At 37.2% G+C, this 25,411-nt stretch overlaps 2 protein-coding genes across 3 annotated transcripts in view; one reads left to right on the top strand and one right to left on the bottom strand.

Moving 5' to 3' along the window:
- LOC116170347 (PDZ and LIM domain protein Zasp-like) overlaps positions 1-25,411 on the bottom strand; it is a 34,746-nt gene that overhangs the window by 4,608 nt on the left and 4,727 nt on the right. Inside the window, exons 2-11 of one of the 2 annotated variants that reach the window (XM_031486673.1) lie at positions 5,128-5,279; positions 4,873-5,053; positions 4,699-4,820; positions 1,648-1,748; positions 1,085-1,277; positions 779-865; positions 537-638; positions 377-485; positions 207-327; positions 109-144 (exon numbers count right to left, since the gene is read on the bottom strand). In XM_031486673.1, the coding sequence (XP_031342533.1) occupies positions 109-144; positions 207-327; positions 377-485; positions 537-638; positions 779-865; positions 1,085-1,277; positions 1,648-1,748; positions 4,699-4,820; positions 4,873-5,053; positions 5,128-5,279 (1,204 nt within the window). Of the gene's footprint in view, positions 1-108; positions 145-206; positions 328-376; positions 486-536; positions 639-778; positions 866-1,084; positions 1,278-1,402; positions 1,554-1,647; positions 1,749-4,698; positions 4,821-4,872; positions 5,054-5,127; positions 5,280-25,411 lie in introns of both variants that reach the window. The other variant, XM_031486674.1, reaches the window with a different exon arrangement.
- On the top strand, positions 5,354-7,121 carry LOC116170348 (cilia- and flagella-associated protein 99-like). The gene has a single exon (XM_031486675.1). It carries the CDS (start codon positions 5,362-5,364, stop codon positions 7,084-7,086), a length of 1,725 nt encoding a protein of 574 aa, XP_031342535.1. The 5' UTR covers positions 5,354-5,361; the 3' UTR covers positions 7,087-7,121.

Genomic DNA, 25,411 nt, shown 5'->3' with positions numbered 1-25,411 from the left:
AGGAAAAAAAAAAAAAAGCAAATGAGTAAGCAATCGAGCAGTGTTATCCTAACAGTAGTTAAGATTTAACGATAAAAGCTTAAGCAAAGCAATAAGTATTAAAGCTACCTCTATATGGTGCACCGGGTTTAACACCAGATCGACCTAAGGGAGATTTATTTTGTTGTCAGAATATGATTTTAGGTCTTACGAAAGGATTTAGTTACCTGTATATGGTGTTGAAGGCGAAAGTGGTGTATAGGTGGATGGTGACAAGGGAGCCGCTACGCTCGAGAACGGTCTAGGAGCCGTATAGCTCGTCGGCCCCGTATAGCTCGTCGGCCCCGACTAGAATATTATACACTTTACATTGGTATCTTCCTGGCATTTAACTCACCTGATACGGAGCGGCAGAGTAATTGGTATTTGGCGACAAAGACAATGGCGAGGGTAGTGAGTGTGAGGATAAAGCCGCCGATATCGTCCCGCTAGGAATTTTACCACCTCTGCAAATAGAGTAGATAGTATTGGGGAAACTATACAATGGTCTGTCTTACGGAGGAACGGTAATTGGTTGCAAATTAGGAGCAGGAGGATTATTTCTTGCGGCTAATTTCGCGTGTACGTCACAGTAAAGTTTATTGTTCAAATTGTAGTACCTACAACAATAAAAGAATCTGTAGTGCCTCAGTACTAATAATATAAAGAAGAATTCGTCTAGGTTGACCTAACTCCAAATCAGGTCAGGACAAGTGATTTAGTCACGTTTAGTTAGTACATATACGTGAAGAACACTTACCCAACGTTTTTCAATGAAGTTCCACAAGTTGCACACTTAAAGCACTCAACGTGTAGATTTTTATCTTTTATTCGTACAAAAACTCCCCTATAACAGAAACAGTGCAATTAGGCTAAGTTATTACAAATAATAGGTATAGAACAAAAAAACGTGCAACTCATAAGACAAGCACACAGAAAACGTCCACCAAGACCTTTTATGCAATCTAATAGGTTGTATAATGAACAGATATTTTCGGTGGACAATAAGGCGTCAAACTAAAAGGAGTACAACATTTAGAATTGATCTAACATTCATTACACTTACACTAGAACCCTATCACAATCACTACATTTGGTAATCTGCTGATTAGCAGCGCTACTTGATTTTTCGTCAGGTTCAGACTGGCGAGAGTCTGTACCTTCTTGGTCTATGTGATCAGCGCTCGGGGTAGTAGAAACTGCTGTTGTCTGACCACCAATTGCGTGACTATGAGTAGCATAAAAGTTTGGGCGGTTTACTAGGAAGAAGATGTATAGAATCAATAAATTGGCAAACATTTTCTTTTCAGTGTGAATTGAGTGTCGCGAGCATCCTCTATCCTGGTAGGTTACCTGTAGGGGTATCTAACCTATGGTTACTTACACAATTAAACGTTCGCAATCGGCACAAATATTTTGACCTGGAGGTAATTGTGGTGTGGGAGGTGCCGGCTTATTTTCCGGAGCTGCTACGTGTCTAAGACCCGCTACCCCCAAGGGTGTGGTTACCACACCTGAACTAGTTGTTTCTGGTTCTATATTAAAGTGGGCAATTATAAGTGTTTCGGTGTAAAAGTGAATCGAACCCCTTGACGGAATCGTGTATTACTAAACGAGCTGATACATTACCTGATTCGTAGTCCCTAGGTTCCTTATCGGCTTCTTGGACCATACGGAATACTTCGCTGTTCTCTGCATTGTAGGATTTTTCGTTTTTCTTAAAGTTGACACTGAAGTAATAAAGAAGGGAAAAATTATATTACACGAACTTGCTTAGAATTAATGGATCAAAATCAACTCAATGAATTGGAGCAACTTTCATTTGACAGATTTTAGGCGCATCCTGAATGCTAACGACCAAGTGCAACAAAATATTAGCACAAAAGGGTCAACGGAGAGTAGGAACATTGAAGAAGTGCGGAAAAAGAAAAGCGCGCCCGTTATCTATGTGCCCCCAATGCGTTTTTTTCATTTTCACGCGCCGACGAATGTGTTCTTCCAACGGATGCATCAATGAAAATTTCTTTTTTGCTTACATCCTTTTCATGTAAAATTTTTAACGATAACCCAGTGCTACTTATCATTGATAACCACTTCACCATAGGGGTGTACAGTACACCGCCTTATATTCCACCATTAGATGTGACCTTTTATAAGCCCCAGAAATAGCTCAAAAGAGTTTGCCCAAATTTTTTATTAAAGAGTATGTAAGGATCCTTACCATCAATAAAGTCACAAAAGGTTTTCGGTACGCGTCATCTCGCCAAGGGCGACTCGCCACCGGACCACTCGCCACCGACTGACTCGCTAACGGGACAACTCGCCAACGCGACAACTCGCCAATACGACAACTCGCCAACGGACGACTCGCCACTGCGGCAACTCGGCAACGAAATATTCTTCCCTGTTTAATGCGTCGTTCATATAACGATGTGATTTTCAAATTTTCTGTTCAAATAATAATTTGCAGAAGAAGACGTTATATCAAAATACAGTAATTGAAACAGGTATTGGCGGTTGGGTCTTCATTCAAATATTGACTACAATTTTTCGATAAACTTTGTTTACAAAATTAGGGAAATTGACTATTGCATTTGTGGGATGCATTTGTATGACACATTAAACTGGGAAAAATATTCCGTTGGCGAGTTGTCGCAGTGGCGAGTCGTCCGTTGGCGAGTTGTCGCATTGGCGAGTTGTCGCGGTGGCGAGTTGTCCCGTTGGCGAGTTGTCGCGTTGGCGAGTTGTCCCGTTGGCTAGTCGGTCGGTGGCGAGTAGTCCGGTGGCGAGTCGCCCTTGGCGAGTTGACCGTGTCCCAAGGATTCGAAGTACCTAACCAAACCAAGATGTTTTTTGGTCCCTAAAGAAATCTTCAAAGAAAACTTCCAAAAAAAGATAACTGAAGCTAAAAATTATCAACGAAAAGATCCAAAAAAAGTATCTTTTAGTGATAAATGCACCTTGGTGGAGTAAAGAGAGGCCGGAGGCTGAATGTTGTAACCAATATCGGAATACTCTTCTTACTAAGTGAGTTTTTTCAGCTTTTATTTTTATGTCTAAGAATTTGGTTCCAATCGGTTCAGCCGTTTAGCCGGAAATGAAAGTCCAAACAGACCGACATCATCGAGCTATTGTTTGATTCGGATTCTTAGTTATTATTATTATTAGTGCTTCAAAACGTGTATTTTCGCCAAGAAAGTGGAGGGGGGTCATTTTCTACCCCAATGTAATGCCCCCCTTACTAACGTTCGAGTGGTAACAACAATGATAAGTAATATACCATAACTTAGCACTAATTTAGTGTTATTCCAAAATGATTGCTCGCATCCTGTCTTTAGAATCCTAATCTTCAGAGCATTTAATCAAATTCTGCGACCCCTGGAAGCTCGGAATACCAAGAAGGACTCTGGAATCCATTTGAGACCTTAAGAGTCCTTGGACCATTCTTAGAAATCCGCATGAACGACGGCTATGAAGACAAAGACCCTAAAGACTCGACGTTGTTGAGAATATGTGAGCGGAAAATTTGTTTTAATTTAAAATAACAAATTAGCAGCGAGGTATGCTAAATTTTTGACCAATTACCATTGTAAATATGGTCCGAGGGGGTAAAAACGCTAAAAAGGGAGGACATTTGCTGCAAGTTCTGTAATCGTAACTTTTTTCAAATCATCCCCATTTTTTGACTGTAAGTTTACATTTCAAAAAATTATTCATCGACTTTCCTTGATTTTTTAGAGGGAGAGAGAGGAGGTTCAGGAATAAACCATAGAAATGTATCCTTTATCAATCTTCAAAACTTCACCCGAATCAAATACGAGCTAAATCGATTCAACGAAATCTTCGTTTACAAATCTTGGCTTAGTTTAGCTGAAATGACCGAGGGTACATTTAAAAGTATGGTAATAATTTACCGGAAAAGTGGAAACTTATCTTCGCTTAGCTTAGTTTCGTTTCGCTCGCAGTGGCCGCTCCCACCCCATTCAGACAAGATATACGAAGAATCGCATGTTGAGTAGGCGAATTTTTTGACATTCAGCTCGTATTCGGAAAAACGACGTTTAATTCGGCTCATATTATATAGCACTGATCCTTGAATTTGTAGAAATCGACCAGCGAAGGTTTGACATCGCGGTTTTTTTTTCGTTCTTGAGTTAGACGACAGACAGATGGACGGACAGACGGGCGGACCAAACCATCATATAACGGGAATTTCTGTTGAAAATTTCCCCTTAAAAAGCTATAGATTCACGTAGAATCTCCTACAAGGTCACTTTTGAGGTACTCGCTAAGTAGCGAACAGTTGCTATCTTAGCTGTGTAAAGGACACACAAAAAGAGTAATCCAGACGAAGAAGCTTCCAAAAAGCTGGGCGCCGAAAATTTTGTCTTCCAAAGCAAGAGGTACTCCGAATTGTGACCCAATACGTCGTCATATTTTATTTAAAAAAATGATGCCGCTCCATTATCTGTAGGTACCTAACAGAGCTACTTGGCACGTTAAAAATGTGGTCTAATTTGAATTGATACCAAAAACGGAAACTGTATAGGAAATAAATCACACAATTAATTTGTGAGCAGGTTTAGGTGACGAAATGTCAAAACAACAAACAAACCTCGCCAGTGAGCGTAAATTGTCAAATGAAATAAACTCCGCTATACATTTTTAATAATTACTTACCCTAAAACACCATTAGCGAGTACTTCAGTTTGGGCCGAAAGTGTTTCGGCTATACTTTGTTCCGAATAAATTGGTAGTGGAGAATTGTATTGTTTGTTGACTAACTTTGGTCCACCATTAATCTAAAAAATACGTCTTTGACTTGCCCTTCAAGTACAAAGCAAAATTGCTTACCTGATGATATGGTTTTGCCGAGACGTTGTGACCTGTACCAATCGAGTCAATAGATCCTTGTTTTTTAGCTGCTAAAGAAGTGTGAGTTACTGGTGAAAGATTATTACTTAGCGATGCTGCTGGACGAGGAGATGATATTGGACCGACAGGTGTAACGGCAGGTTTCCACGTAGAGCCACCTCTAAAGATAGATTATTGCAACAATGGCAGTCGATCAAAAATGTCTTGGCTGATAACTTTTAATTAGTCATTTACCTATGGATTGCAACATCAAACGCATTTCCAGCTCTAAGTATAACATCCTGTGCATCTTTGTGTCGCAGGTTAAATACATCCGTATTATTAATTTTAATAACCGTATCTCCTGCAATTAATCCGGCCCTTTCGGCTGGGGAACCGCCGATTACCTGGAAAAGAAGAAAATATGTTACAACTCCCTTTGTTTTAACGTGATTTGACGTATTTCAAATTTGGCATTGATTAACTAAAATGGCGCATTCCGACACTTTGGAACTTGTAAAACGTTTACTAAAACTAACCAAGAAATATTCCACATTTTCTGATATGACTCCAGTTGAATTTGTGGACAGGATATACGAGGAAGAAGAGCAATTAGACGATTTCAAACAAGAGCTGTGTAACAATTTCTTATTCTTAATGAAGCATGACCGCTTCCTACAGATTGTAGTTGGAAATTTTTGGGGTTACTATAAAATGAAACGGTTTAACAAAGAGCTCTTGGCCATTCTGTTTTACGTGGTAATTTTTAAATTAGAAGAACAAACCTGTAAAGCGATCTCTCAAATGTTGGAGCAATTAAACTTTAGGTACAGCATCAAAGTTCTGGAGTATTTTTCAGTAGAAGATAATGTCGTCGATATCACTCAAGCTGGTTGTAGGATTTACGATAATGAATACGTTTTAGAAAATATTGTTAAACCTATTTTGGTAAAAACGAAGTTAATTGCAGAAGTGCATCGCACGTTAGACGACAGACTGAAAGCCAAGCATGCAGTTAAATCTAAACTTCACTGCACACGGCCATTGACGCCTACGTGCTCAAAACGCCATTCTTTTCGGGTACCACCGACTCCCGCAAATTCTGTTGCCGAACTTCAAAAAGTTCGCTTTAAGCCTATTAGTCACAACAACGAGAAAACGGAACTCCTATTAGCAAAGGCGCATGAGAATAACCGTGAGAAAGCCCATGCACTTTTGAATTTCGCCAGACAACATGCTTTCAAGTGTGCAAACACGCCCAAAAAAATCATTCAAGATCGACTAGAACTGGAACCGTTTCGGATCAAGTTCTCAAAAATTCCCAAGCGAAAAGACGTACCGGTTAAAGGAACCACTGCTTCATTAATGAGAGAAGCAGCAACCCTCGTCAAGGGCAAAGAAACTGAAATAAAAAAATTGGACTACCTAATGCAAGGCGGTTTTGATCACACCGCTGTAGACGTTCTTGAGGAAGAAATTCGCAAATGTAAGGAGCAGCAGTACCTGCAAGAGATAGAGCGAAAGCATCTTCGAGGTTTAATCACGTACGAAGAATCGAAATTGGCCAAACAAAATTTGCTCAAAGAAAATCAAGCCAGGAATGAGGAGTTCAAAAAAGACCGCGTGCGGATTTTGGAAGAAATTGAGGCGTGGAAATTAAGGGAGCAGGAAAAAATAAGGGCGCTGGTCGAGAAATGCCATAGTATCGAAAAGGGAGCGAGAGAGGCTGAGATTAAACTGCAGCAAAGCAAGCGAATGCAGGCGAGAATGGTGGAGAACGAAACCAAAGACATACTGCGCGAAGCTTACGAAAAGCGGCAGCGAGAGTTGGCCGAAAAAGTTCGTTTGATACAGGAATTACGCGCGTTGCAGCAGGTGCGTACGCTGCAAGTGAAGGAGTTCGATCCAACTGAGTCGCCCAACTTTGGCTTCCTATGCGAAATGTCTATTGCCGAGCTGAAGGAGCGTTTGGGGCTCCTCAGGTTACAGATGCAGGAAGATTTAGATAACAAGCGAGAGGCAATATTGTCCAACAAGAAGAGGCAACAGGAAACTCTCGACGAAGTGAAGCGGTTCGTTGCTGAAAGTAGGACGATTAAAATGAAAAAGGTGAGCAAGCAGATTAGCAGACTAGAGAACACACCCGAACTTATTGCTTTACGTCAACGGCTTGAGCAAGCGAGGGAGAGCAATCGGATTAGATTGCAACAGTAAATGCGATTTCATTTAAGTTTTTGTGTAAAGTTATTCAGGAGTTTCAATAAATTGTATTCGAAAAATCGCTGTGAGAAAACCAACCAGCCAGAATGTTTTTTTTATTTTTTTATCTGCACTATACATTTACAAAAGGTCAATGGCCAAACCCGCATTCGAACCAGGGGCTGTAACCGAGCTTCCACTCTATTATACAACTGTGTAGGTAACGCAAGAGGGGGTATTTTTCACACTATATGTTGGTAGGACATTTGTTGTAGATATTTGAAAGGATAAGGAGACTGTTGGAGTATTTTTGTACAAAACTACTTGATGGCGGAAATGGCTACATGTTAAAGTTAATTTTGAATTATGTTGGACATGTCTAGCAATTAGTTCAGTTTTATATCCCCCAACTGCTTCAGTCATTCAAAAGTTTACAACTTGTGCTTGTGCGGTCTCGCTTTCGTACTGCGGAAACGTACCTACCTACTTGCTATTGTTCTTACACCTCAAGGGTTCCAAAAATACGGTTAACATCATAAAAATCACATAGACTAGACGAAATGATACTGAATTGTTGAAAATGGGTAGGTATTACTTCCTCATTCTTATTTTTGGACGAACACAGACACGAACACTAGGAAGTAGGAAGTGTACTTCTGTAAAACTAAAAATACAATTTCACGAATTTGGCAAATAGAAACTGTTTAAAGTTCGATACTCCCAGCTTCTCCTGTTTTTTTTCAAAATTTTGCTAATGATGCCCAAAAAAAAATTATATTTCCGAAAAAAATGATTTAATATTTAATTAAAGTGCTTGTAGCCAAATTGGCTTAGGTATATCCAGAAATGTTTACTTTACAAAATTAAATAATATTTTAACCGTATTGGCTGGATGCCACGATGATCAAATGTAATCCCACATTTACTATTGCATTAAATTCTTTAATGGTATCGTATTTTTAAATTAGCCGAGTAAGTTGATGTACAAGTTTCATCATACGGTCCCCATTAGTAGGAAAAGTATGGATAATTTGTAAGTATGCGGTCCAATTAGAGTAGGGCGATTGGATTAGATATTAAATAAAATTCGTAAAGTTCAGATTGTTGCGCTATTTATAAACGACTTAAATTCGTTTTAAAAGCATCTGGAAAATTTTAACTTGGTCGCTTTGTAAGATAAACAGTAGGGATGTAGTAAGTATGGTATGTAATCTACATTAAACGTTTGGACATTTGGATAAATACCCAAACTGGCGGCCTCTTCTTATAATCGAATCGCATTACATGATGTTAAATATTGACCAAAGAATCGTGAAATGTGTGAATGTTTAGAATTATAATATTGTTTTTCAACATAGTCAAATTGTTGACACCAGTTCACAGAACAACTTTCAAATTCACATCGATCATACAGTTCAAATTTTGAGCATTTTTCTATCCCTTCAACGTACCAACCCGCCACTTTAGTTTATTTATAAACACGTCTTATTTTTATGTCTCCTTATGGTTCTGTTAAATGGTAGTGGTGCGTGGAAAAAATTTCAGCTGGAGATGCTGGTGAACTGCAGACTGTATCATCTGATGGGAGAAGAGGAACAGTGCCAGTGATGACGACTCGTAGGTAGATTCCTTCACGCATTCTAAGGTCATTCCAATCCGTTCCAAGGGTTTAAAGGCTTTTAGACAGTCTCAAATGTCAGTTTTCCATGGTATTTTTCACACCATCCAAAGAAGTGTGCTCAACAGAGTGAAGTAATGAAGTATTTTTTTATAGACTAGAACACTTCAACATTCAAGGTTTAAGAAAACCTGATGTGTCCATTCTCTCAAACCACGTACAGAAAAAAAAGAGTATGATAGAACGAACGGACAACCCCTAGAAGTAGGGCATTGTTATGGCGCTAGAATGCGTTAAAAGTACGAAAATATTATTTTTCTTGCAATTTTTATGGGACACTCTCGACAACATTGTTCCTAAACCATCCTGGTCACAGATCACAGATCCTCATCCATTCTGATTGAATTCGGGAATTACTGAAAGTTGACTTGTATTCTTCTGTTCCTCCCACCACTTTCCACACAAATTAGTATCATTACTTTGCGTTGTTAATAATTCGAGAGGAAAAGCATAATTTATTTTAAGTAAATAAAAGGGGTAGGACAAACTATGTGCATTGCATATAATGGGCAAAGCGCTTGTAATATTATCAAAGAGTACGAGTATACTCTTTAGCCCCCGTTGTTTAATCATGGTGTAAAGAGCTGCATATTAGGTAACCTGTAGTTTATTGCGTTGTTTATTTGCAGTTTGGGGAGGTTTTAACTAAACCCCGGCTGCGTGGGGGGTATTATCTCCAAACAAGCGAAATTTTTGTCATCATCAATCATTTATTTGTGTTTATTAGAATCCTATGTCCGACCCAAATAGAGTCTTCATCTCGGTCTTCATTTCAATTTTTTTATTCGTGCTCAAAATTTATTGTAGGTGTTAATAATCAAGTTTGTTGAAATTTTCGGAAGTTGATAGAGCCGTAGCCTACCGATAGATCTAGCCGTGACATTGATTTAGTGACGTCACAACTGGAGATGGGCCACTGCAACGCGATACTATGTGTTTAAATGCAATTTGATTCTGTTCCATCGAGATCTCGGCCACCCTGGGCCACCTAGAGACTACAGATTTTCGGTCATTTGTAGTTGCAAAGGTCTATATTTTCCCGTAACTCATCATTTACATCCTTTTCATATATGATGACTGATTTTCAAAAATGGTGGGATACGTGTCTTCGGCAAGTTTAATCTGGTCTCGTGGAACTGTTAATACTGTATCGTCTTATCTAGTCATCTTGTCTACCCGAATAATGAAAATGTCGGAGAAATGCTTTATACAGGGTGGTGACTTGCGTCGCGCATCATAGGGATTTCAATGTAAAATTCATAACATGCCATTATTGGCTCCCCAAATTATTTTAGAGCAAAAATGTATTAAGGTTTTTTATAGACAAACATTTTTTACGTCAATCAACCGCGTTAGTTTCCAATTTTTTACATAATGAAGACAGAATATTGGAAAAATAAAACCTGCATCTTTTTCAATAATCTGTGATGCCATGGAATTTTATAATACAAAAACTACAATATCCGTCATGCCATGGAATGTCTGCTATAAAACAAATCAAATTCTATCAAAAAGTATTATATTTAGAACAGCGAATTCAACATAAAGAAAGACCAAATTACTAAAAACGGTTTGCTAATACAACAATTGACAGTAAATGTTCGAATAAGTCACCATTAACTGCAAGACAGTAACCAAGTCGATCATAAAATCCAGCTGCTAATTGACAACTTGACATCTTTTTGTTTTAGAAAATTTCATGGCATCGCAGATTATTCAAAAAGATGCGGGTTTTATTTTCTCAATTTTCCGTCTTTACTATGTAAAAAATTGAAAACTAATACGGTTTATTGACGTAAAAAATTTTTTTCTACAAAAAACCTTTATACATTTTTGCTCTAAAATAATTTGGGGAGGCAATAATCGCATGTTATGAATTTTACATTGAAATCCCTATGATGCGTGACGCAAGTCACCACCCTGTATAAACCCTGGGGTAACTAGTAATTTCAAAATTGTCCCGGTGAATACATATTAACCACTTTTTTGATCGTCTTCATTTTTCGGAAAACGAAAAACCGTAGGGAACCTTGTCTCTTGAACTATAATTGCTTTTGCAACCAGGGACGCAGCACGTATTTGGCATTTTCGTACTTATTCTGTTCGAATACAGTTAATTTAAGTGTACAACATTAAACTACTTGGAATTAGGAATTAATTACATTAAAAGTCGATATGACGGCCGCCGTCAGTTGTGACGTCAACGCAATAGTGGGGATGAGTGTCACGGCTAGTTCTATCGGTAGGCTACGATAGAGCCCACCCAGTCCTCCAAATTGAAAAAAATTCGTCAAGCCGCTTGTGAGCAAGAGGCACTTTCAAATTTGTTATGGACATTTCATGCCTTAACGAGAATACAAACATGAAATAATTTTTAATTTCTGATCGAATGACACCAATACCAAGTCTGTAAGTGGTGTAGTTCCGGAGCTTCTGTGACTCAGACAGACAGACAGATAGACAGACATAAGGAGCGCAAAGGTGCACTTTTTATTTTTTGAAAGTGAAAGCGCACTAAAAAATGAAGTCAATATTAGGATTTTTCTTCTAACATACGCCGAATGTGTACGAGGGAAAATGATAAAATTCTGTTTCAACTTTGCTTTGTTTTGAGCTAGCTGGGCAGGTGTTTTGGGAATGGCGGAGTGACTGCACCAATAACATTGTAATTTCAAAATCTCGTCGTGTGAGAACTGTATTATAAGCGTAATGGGAGGTTTTCTAATAGACCCTGTAAACTTACTCAATTCAGGAAGTAAAGGTATATTCTATGTGCTACAAGAGTTTCACAATAACACCTCAATTCACCCTTATGAATAAAGTACTTTTTGTCTCCGCTCGTAACGGATAGTTAAAAAAGCAAGTTCATTACTTTTTTAGTGACTTCATTCCGAGACACACCGTATCTACTATAAATAAAGCTCTGTTATCAGTCACATGCGGTAACAATTTACAATTAATTTGTGCATTTTGCTCCCAGCAAAACCCCAATTATTAAATACACATGCAGAATTAATATTCAGTGTATCGGGGAATAGGATTTTTATTCCTGTGTATAAGCAAGTTCTCGATCCATGCTTTCGACCTCTGAAACATTGCGTCTTATGAAGTCGTTCATACACGCATGCTTCCCGCATACAGTATTGGCGACAAAATTTCATTCTCTCGCTAGTCCCAGTCGCCAGGCGATTTTACGATCTTGAGCTATTGGTCCATTGGAACTGTTTACACAAGGAGACATTTTCATTATCCCGCCACTGCGTCGCTGAAAAAGTACTTCAATGCGAAAGGGAAGTTTAGAATGCCCAAAGTCGAAGTTTAAGTGACATAAATTCTGACGAGACTGCATCTCGGATACAGCATCTGACATACAGTATCACCGTGTAAAAGCGGTCTTAACGCGAGCTGTTAAATGAATTAATAATTGGACCTTAGAATCAAAACTTCGTTGCTGATACTTTATTGTTTTAATTGTAACTTATAACCTTTGCATGATAAATAAAGCAGACGGTGCCTGCATTTCACAGTATTTATTGATTTAAAGGTATAATTCAGGTAACGTATCGATTTTGACCTTGATAGAATATTTCAATTTGGCAAAATTATTTATCATAAATTCACCCAAATTTAGTTTTTGATATACCAACACCACCTTTACCACAATACATATAAAAGGTATTTACATAGGCAAAGTAAATTCATCATCTTCAGGCATAGGTAATTTTAGTGTGGTACTATAAACGTTGGGTTAGAAGTCTTCCCCATTGATAACATTGTACCTTTGTTTGTTTGCTACGTTGGCCCTAACATCGGTGTAATCATTTAAGAACAATTTTTATTCAAATTCGTAAGTCTAATTCCACAAGCATCCACTACACGCGTGTAATAAATTTTATTTCCAATTAAAACGCCCACAAGGGTCCTCAAAATATAAAAGAAGCAACGATTAATTATATGAAATAAAAATCAACGACCTCAAAAATCTCGACAGCTTGTCTTAGGAAACCGCTCTGGTAGCCAAAACGTTAATCGTCTAGAGCTTGCCATTCACCGTTCACGTTAAGTTGACCATCTTCTATTTTCGACCAAACAAATCGTAAATATAACAAAAATATTCGACTGTTTGGACACGCCGAAAGATTTGAAATTTGCCTTGGCAGTGAAAGTGTTTGTGCAGTTACATATTATTCGATACAGAATAGTGCCGTTCTTTTTTTTGTTACAGTCACACGTAACTCGCTAGAGATTAATGCATTTCAAAATAGGTTTTACGACCTCCTTAAATGCGTACACTTAACATTCACATACATACTTAATTTAAGAGCGCTCTAATTATTCGTGCTAGAATGCAATTCTAATGGATCAGTATTAAAGGTGGAGAAAAGTACGTGCGAGAAAATTATATTTATATAATGACCGACTGCCGGTACAGTCAGATTGCGTTGGTCCGGCTAAGCGGAATTGGCTATTTATAATATATTTCAAAAGCGCTGGGCCGTGCGCACCGTGGACGCGTCCGTTTCGGATTACAATAATATTGGAGAATTTGGCCGGTCTAATTTTGAGTTTTGGACGAATGCAAGATCGACGGAAGTCCCACGCCACCCTAACTTTAGGCATCGATCGTTTGCAGTAGGTGTTGTATATACAGTGCGAAGGCGGATATTTCCAAAAAAACAAACTGGATAAACGATTAATGAACAGGGAATAAGAAAATATAGTTCATTGCTAGGCGCTTCCAACCGTCTACACGTCGAAATGTACGTATTTATCAGTAGATCATCTAAAAATAGTTCTGGCATGCTTCGCCAGTTGATGATCAGGATGCTTTTTATATCCTGTAATCAGAGACGTCTTTCAAGCTATTGTTTGAGTCAATCAAAACATTTTATCTAAATACCAATAGGTCTCACCCATTAGTCTAAGGTTTTGTAAAATAAAGGGTTTAATTTGATTTTTTAACAACCTGTATCTGTATGGCATTAATATATTTCCAGACTGTCTTTCAGACAATTTCACTTTTCATTGACAACATTCAAATATTTTAAAACATTTTACATGTCTAGTTATCAGTAATGTAACAATTCTATTTTATACCTAGTTCGACGTCGCTGGAGCTTTCCAAGTTGACTTTTTTAAATATTTGCTCGATTATCGTAATCATAACAAAATGTTACTAGGTAAGTAGTAAGAAAATATTAAATTACTACTGCGTGTAATGGCCTGATATGAAGTGTAATAACAATATTTTGCCATTACCTTTCATATGAGGCTATCCAGTTAGTAGTCCATCTATAAAAAGTGGTCCCATAGCCTGTAAATGCCTGTATTTCACTTGCAGTACCTAACATATTAAGGGTGTGGAAGAAAAATGTTAGTATGAAACATGGACACACCGTAGTATTGTTTTTATTTGCTGAAGAGTGGCGGATTATCCACAAAGCACAATGGGGTATAGGGCTATAGTCTGTGGACCCAAAGCTGTATAAGAGCCCTAGGTGATATAAGACTGATGGCACAGCCGTGAGTGGATATAATGACAGGAAAGAGGCATGTTAAATTTATTAACAAGATACGTATACATTCCCTGAGTACTCAGACTTATTAAGATTGTTCTCACAATGATACTAAACAAGTAATTTAAAGTGTTGTATAGGTTTTTCACTGAGTTCCATGTATGGAAAATCTTGAACTTATTATTTAGCAAGAAAAAGCAATATGGTATATCTTTTATGAAATGAAACGAAGTTTAGGGAAACTTAATAGGACTTTGAGAGTAAGTTTGATGGAAATCTGAGGGAAGCTAAAGAACTCGAGGGAGGAACTTAAGGGGAACTTGACCACAACTCGAAGCGGTTTATGAGGAAATTGAGAGAAGCTCAAGCGGAAGTATGAAGATAACGCGAAAAGAACTTGTTCAGATGAACTTAAGAGACGATTAACAAGGAATTTAGCAAAACTGTAAAAAAGTTAACCTTAGATGAACTTGAGAAGAATGTTAGGAAGGAGTAATATTGACTTGGGTAAATGGTCTTTTGAAGAGATCAAAAAATTCCACTAAACGAAATGTGAAAAAATTCCAACTGCAAAACTCCGCCCTTTTGCGCGATCGGTCATTTCTGACTATTTCCCATGTGTGTTTCCATGACAGTTGCTATAATTACGACGACGCCAACATTACTTACCGATCTAAAAACAGAACAGCAAAAATACTTACCGACGCCTTTTTAAAAACAATCGGTTCAAAATCAACAGTCTTACATTACATCTTTAATTATTGTTAAATTAAACGTACAATTTGTGCTGTTGTTTCCTATAGAAGGAACACGTTCTTCATTTAAACCTGAAGCAATAGAGATCACTGTGTTTAAGATGTGCTTTCGTTTTTCTTAACACATTCCAATTACAATTTTGTTCTGTAAAGAATCTTCGACATACCATTCGGCCACCGGCGAATACCTCACTCATAAAGTCATAACGGAAGTGCAAAGCTAGCAAAGTTTTCTTATAATCCTACGATTCTTCCATTCTGTGGTCAAGATTTGCCGTAGGAATTTGTTATTGATCATTGGTATAGATGTTGGAAGACACACGAAGAAACTCCTGTCCAATTCGATTAAAATACGGTGTATAGGAAAAAAGCTGCCCGTGCAAAAGCAGCAGGTGTTATCTATTTGCAAACCGCGACGGGAAACTCTTCCCAATTAGATCAAAAGGGCGGTGGATAAAAAAGGCGGTCCATGTAAAAGCAGCGGCTGTTGCGAAAAATTTGATTCATGGAAGATACAACACATCCCTACCCCAATCCGACTTAAAGGGCAGTAGATGCTCAATCGGTGATCGCTACGAGTGGACGCTTGATAAAAAAGATTACAGTGTGCGAAGAATGCGATCCATTGAAGATGCGATAAGCGTTTCTTCTCAAATACGATTTAAAAGGGGGGCCGATGCTCAATAGGTGGTTGATCCGAAAACTGCGATCCATGGAGGATGCGACAAGCAGCCCTTTCCCAAATAAGATTTGAATGGTGGTCTATACGAAAAGGGTGGTCCATGCAAAAGCAACAAATGCGACCCATGGAATATGCGACAAGCAGCCCTTGTCCTATACCATGCTCAATCGGCGGTTGATACGAAAATTAGAATAAATGTTAATAAAAAGTTCACCCTAGATATGCTACCTATTTATATTCCAATACAGTACTTCAAGAAGTTAACAATACCTCTTAATAAATTTAAGAGACGTCAAACATTCTGTGCAGATGCAGATGTTATTTGAATAGATAAAAAAAACACTTTCTGATTACCACTTGCCCACATACTGTATTGAGCAGCATTTTTTATTACGAATACAACAATGTACGGCACATAAAAGACTACAACTTTACTACTGTTGGTTTCAACAGGATGGTGCACCCGACCTAATCGTGCGGGTATATCTATTGAACGCGTTGTGCGCGAATGCACCATCCTGTTGAAACCAATCGTTTCCAAATTTTGTTTTCTTTTGATTATCGTACATCATTGTACTCGTAACAAAAAAATGTACTCAAGGCTCAACACAACACAGTATATAGTATATACGAGTACAATGATGTATATACTATATACTTTATTACGGTTCATATAAAAAAATGAAGTTGAAGATCATTTCTCCGAAATGAAACGTTGTATTGAAATTAAACATTTTTCAATGCTGCATTGTAGAGCTCAAAGGTGGCATTTTTTTAATTTTTCTGTATCTGTTCAAAATAACATCAGAAAAAAATAAAAACGAAATCGGCCAATTTCTGGCATATCCTCGGAAGTAGTCGGAATTTTCTGGCTTTATTTAAAGCAGGATAATCGTATCTTCTCTGGTTTCGAAGATCGCCATGATAGACATCCTTATCTTGGATGAAGAGTATCATTATCCAATTTAGTCGACATTGGAGTATACACTTATAAATGTTAAGAGATGACAGACCTAATGGAGAGGACATCCACAGTGGATGCAAATATTTCAAGAAATGGCGAAACAGATTTTTGTGCCCCCACAGCCAGAAGAAGATTGATCATTGAACAATTTTGAAAGAGTGATAAAGAAGTCATATTTTGACAAGAATTATTGTGTTTACTTTGTTTTGCATTATCCCTTTATAATGACAAATTTCGAAAAAATTACGTGAGCGTATTGAGGATACGCAACGGGTACGCACAAAATTGTTTGCTTTCTCGACGAATTTATTTTTATATTACAGCTATAAAGGAGTCTGGTATTGAAAAAATTGAAGTTAGGCACTCCCATATGCGTAATTTCAAGGTAATGGCGTTCTGAATAAGTTCTATTTATATTGTAAGTACTGGCACTTAACGTTATCGAACACGCTAGACAATCTATAAGTTGTTTTGGATAAATAAATCGCATGAACTGTCAAAGGTGACTCGATCATTGTGATCACATTGTACTTATTAATTAATTGGACAAATCAAGAATTTTCAGCTCTCAAGACCATGTAGGGGTTTCACGTTTCAACCAAATCGGACTTGTAGTTTCGACAGAACCTTGTTTACCAGAATCATGCAGCACACATACCTACACACCCTCACACACACCCTCACACACATATACATACGTACATACAGACATTTTTTAAAAACCGCGCACAAAAAGTGCATACAGTTTGACCAACGTATGCATAATGAAAATATGAAGTAACAAGTAACATAACCCCACATTTCGTCGAAATGCACTCAACTTTAAAGTAAAATTTCTCAAATTTTCGGGCTTCTTCTACAAATTTTTTTGTTGGAAACGCTTAATTGAGGTACCCTCTACCATTTTTACTCATTTCACAATCCTAGCTCGGGATCCGCATAACGTACCGTAACCAACAAACGGTCATCTAAATACATTTAACTTTATAGTAAATTGAATTTCCCGCTAAACTTTTAGACCCAAAATGGCGGACGAGTATGCCCCCTGTATTAAGTGCCTTAGTATTGAGGATACGCATCTTTGTGCTTGCATATTTTGAGGTGCAATTTCTTTCATCTCTGGGTACGCACAAAATTGTTTGGGGAAGGTAAATACACCACGAATTTCTCGACGAATTTATTTTTATATTACAGATATTTATCTATAAAGGAGTCTGGTATTGAAAAAATTGAAGTTAGGCACTGTAATTTTTAATGTCCCATATGCGTAATTTCAAGGTAATGGCGTTCTGAATAAGTTCTATTTATATTGTAAGTACTGTACTGCACTTAACGTTATCACATATCTTTGAACACGCTAGACATGCTTGCATAATGACTATAATAATAATTTCCGTTGTTTTGTCCATTGATAAATAGCGCGCAATTATCTTGGCATGCTACTATTAGATAATAAAAAGGAACTCCCTGTCTAACTGGTAAGTATGATGGGGGTACGTATAAAACAAGTTGCATTCAAACAAAATTATGATGGTTTACAATACGTTGTCGCAAAACGTTAAAATAAAACAAGGTCTGTCTACAATTTCGCACTTCAACGGAAATGCCACGAAGTTTTGTACTTTTTTTGTGAGATGATCTTCCAGGAATAGCAAAAAGTCTCAAGTCGGCAAGTTGCATCTGCATAAATGATATTAATACCCCCAACATTCGATTGTCTACGGGTAATCTACACGTTTAATTGCGGATTTCTTTCTCGGTAATTACGCCAGTTTACATTAAATTTCTTAGCAAGTGAAGCAGATCATAAATCAAACAAGGTTTGTTGGCTCATAAAACGATAGTAGTGGAATTTTGCCTTATGCTATAAAATGGAAATAATAATAATAATTTTAAAACTATGATGCACTAATAATAACTAGTTACGTAAGTAGCTACAAAGAGTACTATGGATAGGCAATGGGCATTTAGACGGGGCCAAAATAAGGTTTAGGGGTGAGTTTTGGTGATTTTAACCACAAGAATCTCAGAAGCTAACGGAGGTAGGAGGTATAAGCGAGATGAATGTGGAAATAATGGTAGTTTTACAGTTTTGCAAATTGTAATTATAATAAACTTTATATTATATTATATTATTATATTAGTAGAATTTCGTAATTTTATAAGCATATACGTATACCAACAGGTATCGACGAGTTTTGGTATGATGTTACAGGTGGAGAACACTTTACGAGTACTTACATTTTTCATAATAGAGCTTTTCAGTCAATAATATAATAATAAATTCAGCGGACATTTACAAAAAAAATCCGCTATAATGTACGCATAATGAGAACATTTATAGTAGTCGATCTTTTGCAATGTTTTTTTTAGTGTAGTTCTGTTTAGCATGAACGGAAGGGCTGCCACATGCGTACTATAACAATGTCGACGTGAAACTACTTCCGCCAGACTAAGAATTGACTTCAATAATTAATTAACTTTTTCATTGAATTAGCCATACAATTCTTGTAAAGCTCTTAAATGATTTTCACGTTCACTTTTCATTTTTGTTTTAAGGTAGGTACGTTCATCGCAATCTAAAATTCTTCTCAGTTTCGTCGTGTGTTTCTAAAGTTCTACCCATGCATCTTTAAACTGAATGAAACGGTTTTTCAAGCTCTCCTCAAGCTTTTCTTAATTAGTGTCTATCAAGCTTCTTTCAAGTTTCAATCAAATTCTTTATTTTAAATTTCTTCTTATCTTACGTTTAAATTTACCAATTCAAGGTTCATCCTCAAGTACCTAATATTGCATGTTCTCAAATCCCGATCATGATCCTTTCATGATGCGATCAATTTCTTCTTAATCATTTCTCAAGTTCTTTTTCTCTAGTTGCTCTCAGGTTATCAACTTCCCCTCAATGCTCTCGCCCTTCGCGCAGGTTCCTCTCCAGTTTTTTTCACGAACGTACTAAATTTCGTTCAAGTTCCCTTCAAGCTTCTCTTTTAAGACTTTGAAGTTGTTTCCAAGTTACTCAAGTCCCTTGTATACTTTCCTAATTACTCTTCACATTCTTCCCGAGTTTATCTGAAGTTCATTTCATGGTCTCGGTGAGCTCTTTTCATTTGCTCAGATTCTCCACTAGATTCTCTCCTTAAACTTCTTTATACCTCTCACATTGATTTGATGCTTTAGTCGCGTGCTTTTAAAGATATGCTATGCGAATTTTGCTGTATCGATTATTCCATCGCAGGGGAAATTACTCCAACATCAGAGGTACCACATGTGCAATATTGCACACACTGCAATAATATTCCACAAATTGACCTAATATTTCACTATAGCCTGTGAAATTTGTTGACTCGATTTTTGATCATGCATCCGCCGCGGTGATAAAAGTTCTGATCGGCAAAGACACGTGTGTGCAAGGGACCGAGGCAACAAACTCCAGATGAAAATATTTTTATATTTTATTTGGCTATTATATGCCAATGATGTCTGCCCTATGATATATATTAATATATAAAGCTGTGTATGACGTCCGAGGTCATAATGGATTGTCATCTCATTATGCCATCAAACGGCCTGTCAAATATATTGATTGAGTTTATTATGTAATAAAAAGAGATGCTGCTTGATTCGTATGAAGCACTTTAACGTTGGTCAAACAATAATCATTACATTCGTATATTGGAAATACATTATTTGGAACTATGGAAAATAAAATTTTGTATGCACCTCAGGCATTAGTCGATATTTAACCCTCGGACGACTCTAATCCCTTCTGTCGCCATCGGCATAAATATCGCCTTAATGCCCTTGATACATAAATAACTAATTGATAATTTATTGATATTCATAAGAGGGTTTTCGTAAAATACTTAATTTTAATTTAAATTGCTCGACTTTGCTGAACACTCACATTGCCGTCAATAAAAAAACTGGAAATATCACGCCCTACGGGTCACATCCTACATCGTCGATCAGCATTAGTCTAGCCCTAGCAAAATGTAGAAATGCTAAATATATGAAATTAAAAAAATTCTGGCATTGGCCAGGAATCGAGCCTGGGCCGCCCGCGGGACAGCTATAGTGATTAGAGTGAGATTTGACGATCGACGACGACGAGTACCATCTTAATATACAGGGTGTCCCAAATTTAAAACTTCACTTTGTCATTTGTACCTCAAAATAAGCATAAGCAGAAGACGTCAATGGTCAAGAGCACTAATGTAGTTCGCGACACGAATGGACAGGTGGACTTATTCGAAATTATGTCTAACATTCCATGAACTTGACCCAAATATTTTCGCGGTGTTCTTATACATTTTGTACATTTGTGTGTACCAATAGAATCGGGATTTTCGACATCAAACTATTCGAAGATCTGTTTGCAATCGAAATTGATCTATACATTTTATTTTGAGGGGAATATTATTTATAATAAATATATTTCGTCCATCGCTGGACGATCGGGAGCGGTCCCTCTGATGATTGCTGCGTTACCCTGTTGATTTGCAAGAGTTTATGAATGAATAAACTCTAGGCGCGAGGGCCATCTGGTTCTTTTATAAAATTTCTCCCAGTTGTTAATACAAATTTAAGGTCTTCGGCGCTGAATAGTCCAAGAGTTTCGAAGGCTATGACGACAAAGATGAAATTTTGTAGTTTGCGGTATTTGTACTTCACGTGCTTGCGTCTTCCTTGAATCTCGCTTAAGGTCCAGGTATCATTGCGCGAGTGTGTTCGCGCAGGCGATACCCCAGAGAGGTCAGCGGGCTCTAGAATGGAAGAAATTTTGGTGGAAGTAAGAGCACGGTGAATAATGTGGTTCAGTTCCTGTGTGCCTGGAAAAGCGCCCTTTACTTGCGATGCAGCTGAGCTCATGGTGGTAGTTGTTTTCGACTTCCAAGTGCAGGTGTGGCGTTGGAACCTACAGATACCAAGGCGTAGTGCGATGCAGGTTTGGAAATCCTGACTATCCATGAGAGTACCGAGTTGCGACGAGGAAAAGCATTGCAGTCAGGCGCTTCCTAATGGAGACTCTATTGCGAGGAGACGAGCTTTGTCAGCGGCCGATTTAACTTCAACTTGGGAAGACTTGATAAGATCAATATTGTTACTATCCCAGCTCTATTGAATGGAAGGATGGGGGGGATGTCTCGGTGTGTGCAACTTTTCAAGCTTCCAGCTGAAGGTGAGCTGGAGCCTCGTCGTCCATTAATGAAAGAATTTTAGACTTGAGATCCAGAGCATCATACACTGAGCTGAGGAAGCAGGGCAGTGCAATATCAGAGAGTAGGAGGATTCCAATACAATTCTTACTGGATGCTCATTCAGAAAGATCCGCCTCAAAATGTCTATGCAGACACGGTCTTCCACCACTTTCAGGTGATTTATGTGGAAAAAAAATTTTACACGATTGGAAATGGTCCAACTTGAAGTTTAACTTAAATTTAACATAGGTAAATAGTATAACTGATTTGTGGGCATGGAAAATGCTTTTGGCAGTCTAAAAACTGAAAATCTAACATGTTGCCATCAAACGTATTTTTCCTCATTGGAAATAAGCTAGATTGCTTTTTTCCATGTAAGTGTTCTGATTTACTGCCTGTCATTTAACATCCCTTTCCTTCATTTAACGTATTTTTACCGTCTTGTATTAAAATTAGCAAGAGTATAATTGAAATGAAGGCCTTGTACTTTGGATTTGCCTGGCTATTTACAAGATCTAAAAAAAAATAAATACTTAGTATCAGATTTGGATAGCAGTTGGCTGTCTTGGTTTAGATAGAAAGTATAGGTAGGTACAACCCTAGTTTAGCTTAAATCAGTATATCAAAAAGTCTCCCACATATTATCAACTTGAGGTAAGTACTATAAACATTAATGTACCTACCGAGAAGTACTTAAATGGCAACTAGAGCAAAGCGGAATAATGATTGATAATGGTAGATTAATTGTTAATAAAGACATCAACAATTTCCGATTTACAGCTGATACAATTTACTTCGCGTACATTTTACTCTATATATTAAAATTGTTCTTAAAGTTAACATAACATTGGTGGCAGTATTAAATACAAGCAGCAATCAAATAAAAAATGTTAAAAGCGAAGGTCCCGCTTCTACTTCCAAATGTATGTATAGGTAGGATCGGATCAGAAAAGTTGGCAGTCGACAAAATGTTGTTTAAAAGTATGCTCAGAAGTGTTTGTTTTGTAAATGATTACCCAGATACTGTCACTCAACACGGTACCAACTACTCGTAAATTACTTAAAAAAAAACTATGGATTATTCCACAAGTAATATAATAAACTTATGGTGAAACTCTGGATTTTGCTCGTTGTTTTGTCGATTCAAAAAGAAGAAAGCACGTGCGAAATAAATAGCTAAAATAATGTTTCAAGCTATTGCACGACTGCCAACGGAATTGAAATAAAGATAATTTAAAAAATCCGTAGGCGTAAACAAAGCATTCCCAAATAGTAATATTAAGCAACTGAGATTACGTAAAACCATGATTTAATTCTAGAAAATTACTTATAGTATTCTAAAAAAACCATATAGTTCATTAGTAGTAATTCGCCGCAACAAATTACCATTGCTATTCGTTTTATTGTAATAAACGTCTTGAAAAAAGAATACAATGGGGCCATTATTACAATTTAATTAACCTTGGCACAAATATTGAAATGAGCATTTTTAGTTTGCACTTGAACTTATATACCCAAGCGCCATAAGGTCACAATTTATTGCAGCTTTGTTTACAATATTTGTTATAAATGGTCACCACCTTAAATGCACAACCTTTTATAGACGTTATCCTTGATTTTGCGAGCTGAAAAATGGAACAAAATAATAATAAATACCTACTTAAATTATAAAAACTCGCTATGAATACCTACCACTTGAGAACTTAAACATCTTAGGGGGTACTTTTGAATTTTATTAAAGAGGTTGTTGTCCTACTTAGATACTTGAGATATTTCATTTATTTTTGGACGTTATTTATATGAATTTATTTTTAATCGATATTAATCTAAATGTTATTTTTAACATGATGAGTAAAACACTGAAATAGTATGCGAATTACACTCTAATTTTCTAATATATTTACGTTAGTAATAACTTCACGTTGGAATTAAATTTAAATTAAACTTGCTGGGGAGCTTAGACCGTAAAGCACCTACTATTTTGCGAAAGGGCGCTCCGTTAACATATCCCTATATAGAATTGCTCTTTTTCAAAATCGTTCTCTTGTTATGCTCTATTTTGTGCCGTATTCATGACATAGGTATTAACAAACTACCTATGTATCGAACCCATCTAATTCACTGTCCATTAGTTTATGCCTTATGAGAGATGTCATCTTGTTCATAATTGGCACGGGTCGTTTTGTTTCTCTCTAGTTTTACATGTCAATTGAAGTTTTTGGTGTTTAGGTTGATTGAATTACCGCCATGGATCGAGGAAGAACATATGATACAGAAATAGTTCACATGAAAGAACCAATTCGTGAAGGGGGTAAAAGCCAAAAGGTAATATATTAGGAGGGAGACATGCAGGAAAGAAGAGTGCAATTTATATAGAGCAGGTGAAAGAGGGGGGGGGGGGGGAGGGGATTGCATTGGAAGCAGATCTAAACTCTACAATAAGGAGTGAAAGAGAATAGGTGTGAAAGGGAAGGCCAAATAAGAGAAAACGCCCAGAGATAATATATGCAATAAAAGGGGAAAATTGCTATTAGAAGAGAAAGTGAGAGGATGAAGTATAATGAAGAACGAAATCATAGAGGGCGATAGAAAGGGGAAAGTGCGAGTGAAATACAGAATAGAAAGCGAAAAATTAAAAACGTAAAAGAACCCATTGGACTCCCCTACTAAAAAGGACGAAATTGTATCACCAGCCGGTAGAGATAATTTTAAAAAGGGAAATAGGAGAAGTCGCCGCACTTTAACGTCACAAAGATAATGAGCAGTTCCGATATGGACAGAGTTAAGTGTGAAGAATTACAAAAAACTGGAAGAAAGAAGAATACTGCGGAGGAAGAGTGGAAAAAGGTAAAGGAGAATATCAGAAACGCAAGAACATGGAAATAAGCAGAAGAAAACAAAAAGAATCAGGAATTGTATAGATAAGAAAAAATGGAAAAAGCAAGGAGGGAAATAAAAGAGAGAGAGTTAATAAAACAATAAGAAGTTACAAAAAAACTAGCAAAACAAAAAAATGAAAACACAAGAAGAATATAACGTGAATCAAAACAGAAAAAAAGTTTCTGAACGTTGATAAATAGAAAAGGAAGAAAAAATATGAACAGAAACAGAAATGGGGGATCAATAGAAGAACATTTTGCAAGAAAGAAAGGGGAAGAGATGCCAAGAGAAGAGATTGAGTGTCAAAGAAGATGCTCAAGAGAGGGAAGCATAACGTAGAAAATTAGATTTGGATATACGCCACACATAGAACTAAAGAGAGGTAATAAAAGGAAAATGATGGAAAAGAAAAATAGACATAACACTAAAAAAACAGAATAAAAGCTAGGAGGGCAAGACTCAAAGGTTGTTTCCACAAATCAAGGACTTCCTTATGGGTATCCATCTCAGTCCAACACTATTTAACATAAAAATTAGGATATGGTCAAAGTGGAGCAATTGTAACGAGGAGTCCTGCACCTGGCATACGCGGACGATACAATAATAATAGTAATAGAGGAAGAACAGATAAGAATAAAGCGATACTACGAAATACGGAATCGCTAAA

Source organism: Photinus pyralis, unplaced genomic scaffold (assembly GCF_008802855.1).
Source record: "Photinus pyralis isolate 1611_PpyrPB1 unplaced genomic scaffold, Ppyr1.3 Ppyr1.4_LG5, whole genome shotgun sequence".
Lineage (NCBI taxonomy): Eukaryota > Metazoa > Arthropoda > Insecta > Coleoptera > Lampyridae > Photinus > Photinus pyralis.
The sequence above is the reverse complement of the archived record's forward strand: the minus strand, read 5'-3'. Positions and strand labels throughout refer to the sequence as shown.

Coding starts and splice junctions, on each gene's coding strand:
- LOC116170348 (XM_031486675.1), top strand. CDS start 5,362: ATGGCGCATTCCGACACTTTGGAACTTGTAAAACGTTTACTAAAACTA.